We start from the raw sequence: 12,772 nt of genomic DNA, 5'->3' as shown, positions 1-12,772 counted from the left end.
TGGGAGCCCAGGTGAGGTCAATCCCCCGCTGCTGGGCAGCCCACAGTGGAGTCCAGTGAGACACCCCCACCCTCTAGACAGAGTCAAGTAGCTGCCTCATTCCCAGACGGAGAGCGAATTGCTGGAGGGGGAAGGACCACCCTCCCAGGGCTGGCTGGAGAAACACTAGGGTGGCCAGGTCTCACCATGACCTTGGGTGGCACAAAGCCCTCGGTGTCACAAGCCACAGCCTCCAAGCCCTTCTCAGTCTCCCAGTCCAGGTCCTCGAAAGCCTCGCCCAAGGTGCAGTGCGAGCTCTGCAGGTCACTACCTGAGGGGCAGGGTGGGTCACCAGGGCTGCAGACCGTCAGCTGCACCTCCTGTCTTGGCTGCAGCCCCCAGAGATGGGCAGAGCTGCCAAGCCCTGTCCTGGAGGCCAGTGAGGAAACCCCGGGCAGGGGAGGGAGTGGAGCCGAGATCACCACCAGCCAGAAGCTGCCTGGCTGGGAAGGCCAGTGGATCCCGGTGCAAGGCCGGTGGGAGCCAGGGTGCAAGTGTCAGCTCCAGCGAGGCGAGCCTGGCGCAGCGCACCAAGGAGGAGCTGAGCATTGCAGCCCCCTGCCTCTCAGGCCTCCTGGAGAGGGAACATGGGCCGCGCAGCGAGCAGAGCCGCACAAGCGCCCTTGGCCAGCACCGCAGCGGTGTTAGTTAACCCCGCCCACGAGGTCAGAGGTGCCGGGCGCCCTAGTTTGCCCAGACGGGGAAACTGAGGATCAGAGAGCAGAAGCGCAGAAGCTTGGCCGCCCGGCAGGGGGGCCCGGGGGCCTAGGGGAGCCTCTGGGAGAGACGGGCTGGCCTGCACAGGACACCTACTGTCTCGGGAGTCGTGGGAAGTGTCGGCTTTCATGGGGGTGGGGTCGCTCCAGGACCGGCTGAAGCTCCGCTCGCGCCGCTCTGCGAACGCTGCAGTGAGAGCAAAACCCGCATTAGCGGGCGGGGGCGGGGCCCGGCGTGGAGGTGGAGCCAGGGAGGTGCGGCGGGGTGGGTCGGGGAGAGGTGCCTCAGGTGACAAGAGGTAGAGGGACGGATGGCGGGTAGGCTGCGGGACAGGATTTGGGAACGCTGGAGGCAGTGGGGGAGGGGAGTAGGCGGCTATGGGCGGAGACTGGGCGTGCCGGGGTGGGGCTTAGGATGGAGTCGGGAGGGGCAGGCTAAGTCCAGGGGTGATTGGGCAGGACTAGGGGCAGAGCCTGAGGACGCCAGTGGGAACGGGGGTCTATGGGCGGAGTGGAGATGCCAGGGCGGGGCTAGGGATGGAGCTGGGGTTCTGGGGTGTGACTGGGGTGGAGCCTGTGGCAATAGGGCGGGGCTGTGGGGGATAACGTCTTGCGTTTGGGCTAGGGGCAGTCTGGGCTCTGGGGCCTCGGGGCGGGGGTCCTCCCCGCACAGCGAGCAGCACAGGAAACCCAGCCGGCCAAGAGCAGCCCGCCCCGCCCCCTTCGCCCCGCCCCCTTACTCTGGGCCTTCACCCGCCGGCTGCCGACCATGCGCAGGTGTTTGCGGAAGTTCCTGGAAAAGGAAGTGCCGGGCGCTGGTGAAGCCCTGGAAGGGGTGCCCGCCCGCCACCACCGCTGCCCCTGACATCGCCTGAGGCTCTGCCCTCCCCACTTTCAGTGAGAAATGCCTTCCCGGAGCCCCTAAACTCGCCCACCACCCGCCCAGAGGTAAGTCCCACCCAGTCTCTGTCCTATTGAGACCCTTCCAGGGGTACCCTTTGGCCGCCAGCGCAAAGGTGCATGATCAAGCTTTCTTTTGCAGCCCACCCTCCATCCCAGGAGGACTCCCTCGGGGACCCCCCACCTCCACTGCACACCCTTCCATTTCCTCCCTGGGCCCAGGCACTCTGAACCCCACCAGCCTCCCTCCCTGAGTCAAGGGCTCCTGTGCCCAACGCCCAGCTCAGCAACGCAACTGTCTGCACCACCCCAACTGTCTGCACCACCCCAGGTAGGTCTGGGGGCTGCAGACGCCCCTCCCCTGCCGCTATGTCTGGGCCACCTCAGGCAGGTCTTCTCTGTCCCCAAACTGTTCCCTGACAAGGCCCAATGTCCAAGATGGCCAGACAAGCTTCCTGGACACTGACCCCACAGCTCTGGGTTTCGAGAGCCAGAAAGAGAAATGGTGGCCCAGCCAGCTGCAATTCGAGTCAATGTACCCACAAAACATAGGCCTGGGGGGCCCAAGCCACATGATTTCTCCTGCCTGCCGCGTCCCCAGAGCAGGGCCAGGCCAGTGGTCGCCACCGCCCTTCCCCCATCCGGTCTGCCGGGTCTGCCGGGCCGGGTGGGCCCAGGACAGACCAGCACAGACAAGAGACGGCGCCCGGTGGCGAGTGGCTGGCAGGCCCTACCTCTGGGTTACCGACGCGGAAGCATTCTCCCGTTTCCGGCGCTTCCTCTCCGCGTAGCCCCTGAACACCCTGGGAAACCACGGGGAATCAGCGCGGCCCTTGGCCACAGGCAGAGGGGCAGAGACGAGGGCACCGAGGTGCGGGCACAGGAACCGGCGGGCATCCAGGGCGCCGGGCCAGGCAGCGGGGTCCTGCCCTGCCTCGCCCCGTCCTCGCCCGGCTCCCTGAAGGCCTGCTGCGGCCTCGGTGCACGCTGGGACACAGCGCTTCCTCGGTCAAGGCCCCAGTCCCTGGCCTGCCCAAACCTATTGGGGGCGGGAGGGTCCCCCAGGGACAGACACGTGCCCTTAGGCTCAAGGTCCCACAGGGTACTTACGAGATGCTGGAGGTACGGCCGGAAGGGGCAGCGTGAGAGAGAAGACACAGTGAGCCTCGACCCCTCGGCACCCAGGTCCCTGCAGTTAGTCCCCTCCCTGTCCTTGACTCAGTGGCCCTCACGAGTACCCTTGGCACCAGCAAGGTGCCGGCTGGCTACGCTGTGGGTAGTGGGCACTGCAGTCACCACAGCCCATGCCACCAGGTGCTGTGACCAGAGGCCTGACCGGGCCCTGTCGGCCCTGGGACTATCAGCGCCTTCAGGCAGCTCAAGGGCAGTGGCGGCCCCCAGGGTAGCAAGCGGCTAGGGCGCTTTTTCCGTGTGAGGAACACTGCAGTGAAGGATGTCTCCCTGGAAGGAACCTCAGGACAGAAGACCTGGATGTGTGTCTCGGGGGAAGGGCAGACCCCTAGGAGGCTTAAGTTGTGGTTACTCGTGCGTGCACGGAATGCGAACAGCCTGCTGTTTGGGGTATGTGTGAGGGCGGAGCTGGGTGACACGGGCCCGGGAAAACTACCCCCTGGGTCACTGTATCAGCTGTAGCCCCGGGCCAGGTCCTGTGGACAGGACAGGATGAGATGGACAGACAGAGGGAGCCGGGAGTGATGGGGAGGGCGGGCAGGCAGCAGGGAAGGTGTGGGGTGGGGGCAGGAGGAGCAGCCAGTCCTGCCTTCCCGCAGACTGGTGTCGCTTCTGGGCACTGGGCCACCCAGGTGGGCTCGGTCTGGCAGTGGCCCAAGTGTGGGGAGGGGCCCGGCCCAGGCCCTGCAGGCGGGCCCACCACTCACGCTTGCATAGTTGTGGTTGCTGTCTGGAAGCTGAAGAGGTTTTCCTTGGGGAACCAGGTGCGGATGGGGGTGTCATCTGGAAAAGAACAGTGGCTGGGGAGTCCTGGGGGTTCCTGGAGCCTTTACCCCAGCTGTTGGGGAAGAGGGTGCTTCTGCCGCAGTTGGCGGGGGTGAGTGCGGGGCCATGAGGCACTGTGTGCCTGCTTGGCTGCTGGAGCCTGGACAGCTCAGCGGCTTCGTGACGCTTTGATTGTCCCTGTGTCTCTCTCTCTGTGGCTGCCCACAGTCGAGCAGCGTTCCTTTGAGAGTACAGCCTGTCCCCAGGGTGTCCAGGAAAAGGGTTCATTTTGTCTCCATTTCAGCAGGAGGAGCAGGGCAGGGACAATGGCTGCAGCCCCTCCCGGGGACTCGAGGCCCTGCTCTGCAGCCAGAACACTCTGGCATAAGCTCGGCCAGACCACCCGCCCCCTCGCCTCTTCCAGGAGGGTGAGGTGGAGACCGTCTTGCTGAGGGCTGTCCCTTCCAGGGCCCTCCAGCTCCTAGACAGGGTGGACAAAGGTCCAGTTGGCTCAACCCTCTCACCCTGACCCCCACAGCCCTCGCCTGTGACTCTCAGAGGAGCATGGGGTCCTGGAGGTGAACCTGATGCCCAGGCTTCAGCCCCGGGGGAGGGGGTGCTCCTGCTGTTGCCGGCGGAGGTGAGCATGGGGTCACGAGGCAGTGTGTGCTCGCTCAGCTGCCGGAGCCCAGACGGCTCAGCAGCTTCCTAGGAGGACGTGGCTCAGCTAGTTAGAACTCTGCTCTCCAGGAGGTGACCTCAGAGTCAGGAGGTGCGGGCTGCTTGAGTGTCCCAGACCTCGCAGGAAGGACTTGGGGGCTCCCTACCCACCTACACAGCTCAACCACCCCGGGAAGACGGCCCAACAGCCGTGTAGCTCCCTCCTGCGGTAAGTGGGCGCCCTGCCTGGTGGTGCCAGGGCAGGGCTGTTTCCTAGGACTCCCCAGGGGCCGTCCGCTCTTCCCGCTAGGCCCTCAGGACCCTCTCAGGACCCCTCTCCGAGGAAGCGCCCGACTGACTTGGTGCTGACGGGGCCCAAGCCAGCCACGGGCATGAGATGTGGCGGCAGCACCCTACCCGCACACTGTGACCAGGGCGCCCACCCGCCGTCCGAGCCTCGCACGGCTGCTGCTGGCAGAGCCGGCCCCTCACCAGACACGCGGTCGACGCTGCACATCCTCTCCAGCTTCTTGCGGCGGCTGGCAGCCTCTGGCAGGGGGGGCTGGCCCAGCGCGAAGGCCCGAGGGGAGGGGTCGGGGGCCGGCTGGGTGCATCCCGGGCACTCCGTGGGGCCCTGGTGGCCGCCCACCCAGCTCTGGCATGGCCGGCTGACATCCTCTCGGCTGCCCCCCGGGCTGGCACGTAGGGGCTGACTGTGGTGGTGGGGGTGCCGCTCCCGCTGCCGCCGCCCCTTCACCACGGCCAGCTCAATGGCCTCGGCCTCTGGGCTGGGCAGCAGGGCCGGCTCCCCGGAGATGGTGTACACTCGGGGCTGCGGGCCCACTGTGGCTGCCTTCCCAACGGCCGCCTCCTCCGAGAGGCAGCCCTCGTAGCGGCCGTTGGACACCAGGGAGAGGCGGCGCTTGTTCTGGGGGGCTGGCTGCATCTCGGGGGACCCGTCGTGGCCAGAGTAGGCGTCAGCCAGCAGGTGATCTGGGGAAGAGGCGCCAGGTGAGCCTGCAGCCCGCAGGCCCCGGCCTCCCAGCCTCCCCACTGACCAAGCCTTAGTCCCCATGTCCTCTTCTGGGACGCTCCCACCTCCCTCCTGTCCGAGCCCAGGAGCTCTGTGCGTGCGTGGGGGCGATGGGCTGTGCTACCTGTGGGTAATGGGGGGCAGGATCAAGCGGCCACCTCCTAGCCTGCCACCGCACTCTTGTGCCCAGTGCCAATTTCTCCCCTCCCCCCCACCAGCTGGCCCCAAGAGACAGTGGTGCCAGCCCCGGGGGTGCCAGGAGGCCTGTTGCCATGCCAACGGCCCAGGCTGGGTGGGTGCCATGGTGATGAGTTCCTCCTGGGGCTGTGGGCCAGCGAGGGCAGGGGGCATGAGAAAGGGAGCCCAGCAGGGCGGCTGCTGCCCATCACGCCCCACGGCCCAGGGGCTGGGCCTCAGGCCATAGGGTGCACAAGTGTGGTCGGGCTGCGTCTGGCACTGTCTCACATGGCCCTACCTGCTCCGTTCCGGTTCTCAGGGTGACTCTGGGACAAGTACTCGCCGAATGCTCGGGCTGCTCTGAAGGATGGACAGCGAGGTGTGCTATCAGTGCACACAGGCCCCTGACCTCTCCCGAAGCAGGAGCGCGGAGTGTCCCCACCCCCACCCGGTCCATCGCACCAGCGAGGGAGGAGTCGGGATCACCCAGGGCAGGCACTCCCATCCCACCCAGAGAGCCCAGGGCTGGCAGGTCGCAGTTCAGGGGACTCTTGGGTCCCAGTGCCCCGTGGCCGGACCTGCAGACCGGGCCTGTCACCTGTATGTGTCTGTGTGTGGGAGACCGTGATGTCGGGCAGCGGGGCCCCGCCGTCTCAGGCAGCCGCAGGGAGGCGGGGGTGGGAGGGAAGAAGACGGTGCAGGGACGCTCGGCCCGCCGCACTCACCGCACTTTGGCTGCCACCGAGGACATGGCCTCGCTCCTCAGCGCCCTCCTCCGGGAGGCGGCGGCGCCCATGGTCGAGGCGGCGGCGCATCCCCCGGCCTCAGAGCGCGCCCCGCGCCCGCCGCCTCCGCCGGGGGAGCCGCGCGGTGTCCAGGGTCGGGCCCAGGACCTGCATGGCCGCGTCGGGGCCTCCGCGCATCCAGCCGCACCGGGAGCCGCGGCCAGGACCGGGGGCGGCGCTCCGCCCACCGTAGCGTCAGGGGCGGGACTCGGGGGGCCGCCCACCGTGACGCCAGACCTGGGCAGTGGCTCCGCCTGCCGTGACGTCAGGCCCGGACCTTGACCCAACTAGGTCGTCCGCCGTGACGTCAGGGCCTAAGGTGGCGGCTGGGCCTAGTGACGTAAGGGGCAGGGGCGGGGCTGTCTGTCAGCTCCCTAACCGGTAGGGAAGCTGAGGCTGGCAGTCGCCTGTCCGCAAGGTCCTAGGTCCTCGAGTCAGGGGTCTCCCTGCCCCTCACAGACTCGTGTCCCCAGCTCTGAGCCTTGCAGGAATCGTGGATCCCATGGTCACAGGCCAGCAGTTCTCCCTCTTTTCCTATAAAAGGCCTCCCTTGGGGCTGTCCCACGACCTGAGGAATGAAGCGCGATCGTCCGCCTGTGTGGACCGAGCCGGAGCAACGTGCGAGGAGTGGGGAGAGGCGCATCCTTGGTCTCGAGAACCCCGCTCCACCCCAGACGCAGGGTGCCCTCCCTGCCTGGCCCGGAGTTCCCCAGGGGTCTCAAGTCACAGCAGAGGGCTGCCTGGGGTCCCCACATGGCGACCTCCAGGAGGGCAGACAATGCCACGCCCACCTGGCCTGCAGCCAGGCGCTTCTTGGGGCTGCTGTCTGCCACTGGGCTCGGCGGAGGGACCACGCGTCCCACACAATCAGATGTACCTTTATTGACACGCTAAATGGAGGCACTGGAGCTCTGACACCTCTCGGAGGCCTCAGGGTGCTGGCAGGTGCTGGCGCACCCCAGGGCTGCTGGGTGTGCAGGGGCTGCCAGGACTGAGTGCCCCGCCAGGAGCTGCCAGTGCAGAGAGGCCCAAGACACCCCAGCCGGGTTTCCCCCAGGAGGTGCCAGCTGCAGGGAGTGACAGTCACTCTACCCATCTTGGCCACAGGGCCAGGGGGACAGGGCATCCTGGGACAACTTTGGGGAAGCCAGACCGGGGTGCTGGTGCGAAGGCGAGGGCTCATCTTCCTAGAAGCAAACAGCTCACGGTCAAGGCGGGGACGAGCCTGAGGGCTGGCCCTGGGCTGCAGGGCACGGGGACCCTTGCAGCTCACCGAGTCAGAGCCCAGGCCGGCCGGCATGCGCTGGAAGCCAGTGAAGGCGTCGGGGGGGCTGTCCGGCAGCACCTCCTCGCAGTCCGTGACGTAGTCGGATTCGTCTGTGCAGAGGGAGGGCTGCGTCGTCCCCTCCCCAGAGTGGGACCCTGCTACAGTGGCGCAGGTCCCCACACAGCCAGCCAGTCCGGGGCGGCTTGCTGACTGTGTCAGGGGTCAGGAGTGGACGTTGCCACCAGCACCTCAGCTTTGTGGGCACTCATCGTGGGCATCCAACTCACCGTCCACCACAGCCACCTTGGCGGGCTCGATGCGTGACACGATCTCGGCAAGGTCCGTGAAGGAGGCGTTGGGGCAGGTGAGGACCTGGAGGCCAAGGTAGAGGACAGATCTGGCCAGGGCCACCATCCCCGTGCCCCCCAAAAGCAGCCCTGCCCCTCCCCGCGACCCCAGCTTGCTGAGGACCCCAGTCCCCAGTGTGGGACGGGGTCACGGAAGCTGGGCAGAGTTCTGAGCAGCCCCGACCCCGTGCAGCACGAGGGCAGAGCCAGAGGACAGATGCGGGAAGAGGCCCCAGCCGCGGCCCTCTCTTCTGGCCTGTGGGGGGCTGCAGCATGGGCAGGTGAGGGACGCTGCGAGGCGCTACTGGCTGCAGGGAGCCCTGCACCTGCCACAGGCGAGGGGGGCGGAGGGCAGATCCCCGGAGGGAGGAAGGGCGGGAGAAAGGCCCGGAACTCACGTCGCACGCCTTCATCTTGCTGGTCCCCTGTCGGTCCTGCAGCATCTTGTCCAGTACACCACTTCGACACCAGATGTCAAATACTGTCCGTCCGTGCTGGTACCCCACTTCCTGCACACACGGTGGGGACCCTGGAGCCAGGTGCCAGGCCCCACCTCCTGTGCTCTCAGCAGCGAGGGCAGGGAGGCTGGGGAGGAGGCCGCCAGACACCGGACCGCGCTGGCCTGGAGCCCACACTCACACAGATCTCTGCGAACTTGCCGAAGTCCAGGCTGCCGTAGCTGTCGATGGGGGGGCGCAGGTACTCGCAGTAGTCGCTGTCCCTCACCGCCTCCAGCTGCCGCACGCAGCACACGTAGGCCAGGCGCGTCTGCACCTCCGCCATGTTCAACACCTGCCGCACAGCCCCGCTCTGGTCCCCGGCCTTGCTGCCCTCCCACCCCCAGGACAGACGAGCTCCGCCAGGCCTGTCCCCTCCCTTCGGCTGGACCCAGAGCCAGGAAGGCACTGCCCACTGCCCTGCCCGCAGAAGGCACCTGGGCAGCCTACACTGTCCCCTGGGGCACAGGGCTGTGCCCGCACCTTGACTTTCGTGGCCAAGGGGTTCCAGCGCTTCCACAGCAGCCACCACCCAGACAGTGCATCGCCGTAGTTGGTGAGGTCCGTCTCGTCCCGGCTGCCCACATCGATGGCAATCACCACCTTCGCACCCATCGACCTGGCCACATCCGCTGGGAAGGAGGCGGCCCTGGTCACCACCCGGGAGACGTAGGCAGAGCCCCGGGTGGGTGTAGAGCTTGGGGAATGGCGGCAGAGCCTGCCCGGCAGGCCCTGAGAGCCAGGGGCTCACTCCGCCATGACGCCTGGGCCTGTGGAGGGGGCAGCCGAGTGCACAGAACTGTCCAACAGGTGACAGGTGTGCCCAGGGGAGGGCCTCCCCCACAGCAAACCCAACACCTGTGGGCTGTTAGTTCTGACTGCGGGCACAGACGGGACATAATTGCTCCCAGCACCTCCACTTGGCCCTTGTCCTGAGTGCTGCTGGGCTGACAAACAGAGCCATATGCTGGGGCTCACGGTACCCGGGCGCGTGTGCAGGTGGGTTCTGTGCTCTGTGCCAGCCTGTCACCTCCCTCGGCACATGGAGGAGGACATGTGCCAGCCATCCAGAGCGGAGCTGGCAGCGGTACCTGGGAGATTGTTGATGTAGCCCCCGTCCATCAGCAGGTGTCCATCCTTGGGGTCACAGAGGGGGGGCATGTAGCCCGACAGGGACATGCTGGCACGCACGTACCTCCACAAGGAGCCTGGGGGGTGGGTCGCAAAGGGTCAGGGAAGTCTCTGGACCCCCAGCTCCTGAAGCCTGCACACCCCACCCCTGGGGAGGGCACCAGGCCTGGACACACCTCCAGGATGCCATGTCTCTGGGGCAGGAACCCAAGGCCCGAGAGGCCAGGCTTGCTCCGAGGGTTCCCAAAGGCCATGCACCAGGCTCCAACGATGTGTGCCAAGCCTTCCGCCACCCCGCCCTCCCGCCTCCAGACACAGTCACGCAGCCCCAAAAACACTGCCTGGGAAAGGGCCTCGGCTGCTGCCTCAGGTCAGCTTTCCCCACGTCCCCATCCAGCCTCCCCGACAAGACCCCTGACCCGAGCGGGCCCTCCGTGTGCCCTGTCACCTGAGCGTGTCCATTACTCCCCCTGCTCAGTGTGCACTGCTGTCCCCACCTCCCCCAGTCTTGTCTGGGCTGGGGTCTCTGTCCCCTGGCAGTCTCCCTAGTGGCCGACCTTTTGTGCCCAGGGCAGGGTCATCTCGTGTTCAGGTTTCCTCAGGTGACTCCGGCCCCACTGGCTCACAGAGCCACCAGGCTCTCCTCTGCCACCGCCTGGAACTGGCCCTCCACGCCTCTGTTCGGGAGCTATTCTGCCCCGTGCCCGGGGGAGGCACTCACCGTCCGTGTGGACCCGCATGGTGGAGGCTGAGATGTCCGTGGTGATGGCGAAGTAGGGGAGCCACAGGTCCTGGGGGGGGACAGGGCTCAGAGGTGCACTCCGCAGGCTGCCGGCCCCCACCCTCCGGGCTGGGGCTCCTGGCAGCACCTCGATCTGCCGGTCCTTGAAGACACTGCAGATGCTCCTGTTGAAGCCGGCGCCCGAGAACATGGAGGTGATGGGGTAGGTCAGGTCCAGCACGGTCTTCATCATCGACGTCATGTCCTGATCAGACGGGGCACAGGGAGGCTCCTGTGAGGAGGAGGGCTCACACCCCCACCTGGTGGCACAGGCATCGGTGACTCTGAGGGACCCAGCAGGAGGCTGGATCGAGAGGGAGCAGGGACATGGGCACACTGTGTCCTTCCCGCAAACAAAACGAGGTGTCCGCGAAGCTTCCTTGGGGGGCGGAGGTCTCTATGGCCGGAGTGGCACACCTGGAGGTCCCATGGGGACGCCCTCGGACCCTCCGCAGGCCTTGCCACCTGCTTGGCGGGGAAGATGCTGGGCACGGCCGGGACAGTGCACTGGGGAAATGGTGGAGTTCCCGCCTGGCTCTGAGGCCTCCAAGACCAAGGAGACCCACATGGTCCCCGGGAGGGCAGCTGGCCCAGACCGGCCCTCGCACCCTGCTGTGGCGGACGCCCCACTCCCAGAGACCACACTTGCTGCCCAGGCGGAGGGGTTGGGGATAGAGAGGGGGGACCCTCTGCCTGTGAGGACATGGGGTGGCCCCAGCCAGGATGAGTCTCTGGCCCCCACGTGCTCAAACTGAGACATGTGAAGACTCTGTTTTGGGAAAAGCAGAGGGACATGTGCTTTGGAGGACAGGGGCCCAGGACAGTATGGGACATCCCCAGGGTCCTCCATGGCCAGCACAGCCCTCACTTGGAGGACAGCCCTGCCCAGCACCAGAGGGACCTACAGAGCCAAACCCGGCAGCCCCCGTGACACCCACCCCTCACCAGGGGACACAGGCCATGCAGACAGGCAGAGCAGAAGACAGCCTGGGAAGGCCCCACCCTGCCCTGCCCTGCAAACTCAGGACGGGGCATCAGGCCCAGGGCTCCCTGGCCGGTCCCACACCTGCACCGGACTGGTGGGGGCGGAGCAGGCACAGGTCTGCCTGCCGTCACGGACCCGCGTGGAGGCTGCAGCGCACTGTGTCCTCAGTGACCGTGCGGCTTGGCCCCTGGGCCCCTGGCTAGGAGCCGCCATGGTGGCTCACAGCGGGGAAAGCGTGCCCTCAGAGCCCGCTCCCTTCTCTCTTTAAAAGCAGGATGCACACGCTTTGACCCTGCTCATGGTTTCAGTGGGCTTGGTCTGTCCTATAAAATCAGCACGGGAGGGCAGACGGCAGCCTGGGCCCATAGGGAATGTGTGTCCCCCACACCCCCAGAGCCTGGCTCTAGCCGGGGCTCCCCTGTGGCCCGGTGGGCTGGCTGGGCCTCTCGTTCTGTGGGTGACGCTGAAGTCCTTTCACTGGCACTGACTTCTCCGTGTTGTCCTCAGTCACCTCTACAAATTAAGACCAGGCACCAAGCAGAGCCAGGCCTCAGCACGGTGTGGTCACACCCTTTGTGCTCTCCTGTACGCTCAGGCCAACGGCCCCAAGGGCCTCCTGCCCTCACAGCCCCAGGGCCCAGGCCCTCACCTCAGCCCACTGCTTGGCCCGGATCCGCATCTGGCTGTAGCTCCGCTCCTCGGAGTACAGGGCGCCCATGAAGGCCCCGATGGATGTGCCTCCGACCATGTCCACAGGAATGCCGCACTCCGCCAGGGCCCGGATGACGCCCACCTGTGCGCAGCCTCTACACCGACCAGGAGCACAGAGCAGGCAGTCAGCGCTGCTAGGACCAGCATCCGGGGACGCTGTGCTGTCCCACCCTCTCCTCCTCAGTGCCTGACTCTCGCCTAAGTCACAGGAAATGCGGCAAAGACTCTGGCTCAGCGAGGGACCTTGCACCCGGTCCGGTGCCTCTCTGGTGTCCTGGGAGGCAAGCCGGCCTCGGAGAGGTGGCGCAGCTACGTGGGCTTTGGACAGTCAGGAGGTGTAGGGACCTGAACCCAGGCCCACTAGTTGAGTGTCAAGGTGGGTGGGACACAGACAAGCCCCCACAGGAGCAGGAGAGCCGGTATCTGACTGAAGTGGCCCTCCTGAGGCTCAGACTACTGTCGCCGTTTCTCATGCGCGATGTTCACCACTCAAGCACAGATGACCCATCAGTCATAGGAGAAGACCCCATGGCCACGGCTAGAGGGAAGACAGACGAGAGACGCAGACCCAAAGGAACCAGGAACAGATGGCGACACAGGCTATGAACTGACTGTGCCTCGAGAATCATCAAGGAGCCAACGTAGAAACAGACTGGTGCCTCCTGATGGATGAATGAGCAAAAAAGTTCAGAGTGTGCACACGGTGGGCTGTCAAAGCCTTAAAAGGAAGGAAGTCCTGACACTGGCTACCTGGAAGACACGGTGCTCAGGAAACGAGCCAGTCACA

The 12,772-nt window shown here is 66.3% G+C and overlaps 2 protein-coding genes across 3 annotated transcripts in view; both read right to left on the bottom strand.

Annotated features, from left to right (window-relative positions):
• The window catches only part of NSMF (NMDA receptor synaptonuclear signaling and neuronal migration factor), a 9,580-nt gene extending 2,601 nt beyond the window's left edge, over positions 1 to 6,979 (bottom strand). The window contains exons 1-8 of one of the 2 annotated variants that reach the window (XM_011369879.2): positions 6,207 to 6,979; positions 5,780 to 5,841; positions 4,764 to 5,264; positions 3,554 to 3,629; positions 2,390 to 2,458; positions 1,496 to 1,548; positions 853 to 942; positions 186 to 310 (exon numbers count right to left, since the gene is read on the bottom strand). In XM_011369879.2, coding sequence (XP_011368181.1) covers positions 186 to 310; positions 853 to 942; positions 1,496 to 1,548; positions 2,390 to 2,458; positions 3,554 to 3,629; positions 4,764 to 5,264; positions 5,780 to 5,841; positions 6,207 to 6,277 — 1,047 coding nt within the window. In that variant the 5' untranslated portion in view covers positions 6,278 to 6,979. The remainder of the gene's footprint in view (positions 1 to 185; positions 311 to 852; positions 943 to 1,495; positions 1,549 to 2,389; positions 2,459 to 3,553; positions 3,630 to 4,763; positions 5,265 to 5,779; positions 5,842 to 6,206) is intronic. The other variant, XM_011369880.2, reaches the window with a different exon arrangement.
• Positions 6,980 to 7,224: 245 nt separating this feature from the next.
• PNPLA7 (patatin like phospholipase domain containing 7) overlaps positions 7,225 to 12,772 on the bottom strand; it is a 55,078-nt gene continuing 49,530 nt past the window's right edge. Inside the window, exons 28-37 of the mRNA XM_011369948.2 lie at positions 11,924 to 12,080; positions 10,378 to 10,494; positions 10,230 to 10,299; positions 9,469 to 9,585; positions 8,861 to 9,009; positions 8,520 to 8,672; positions 8,279 to 8,389; positions 7,821 to 7,905; positions 7,540 to 7,643; positions 7,225 to 7,453 (exon numbers count right to left, since the gene is read on the bottom strand). Coding sequence (XP_011368250.1) covers positions 7,355 to 7,453; positions 7,540 to 7,643; positions 7,821 to 7,905; positions 8,279 to 8,389; positions 8,520 to 8,672; positions 8,861 to 9,009; positions 9,469 to 9,585; positions 10,230 to 10,299; positions 10,378 to 10,494; positions 11,924 to 12,080 — 1,162 coding nt within the window. The 3' untranslated portion in view covers positions 7,225 to 7,354. The remainder of the gene's footprint in view (positions 7,454 to 7,539; positions 7,644 to 7,820; positions 7,906 to 8,278; positions 8,390 to 8,519; positions 8,673 to 8,860; positions 9,010 to 9,468; positions 9,586 to 10,229; positions 10,300 to 10,377; positions 10,495 to 11,923; positions 12,081 to 12,772) is intronic.

This window comes from Pteropus vampyrus, unplaced genomic scaffold (genome assembly GCF_000151845.1).
Source record: "Pteropus vampyrus isolate Shadow unplaced genomic scaffold, Pvam_2.0 Scaffold157, whole genome shotgun sequence".
Taxonomy (NCBI): domain Eukaryota; kingdom Metazoa; phylum Chordata; class Mammalia; order Chiroptera; family Pteropodidae; genus Pteropus; species Pteropus vampyrus.
The sequence above is the reverse complement of the archived record's forward strand: the minus strand, read 5'-3'. Positions and strand labels throughout refer to the sequence as shown.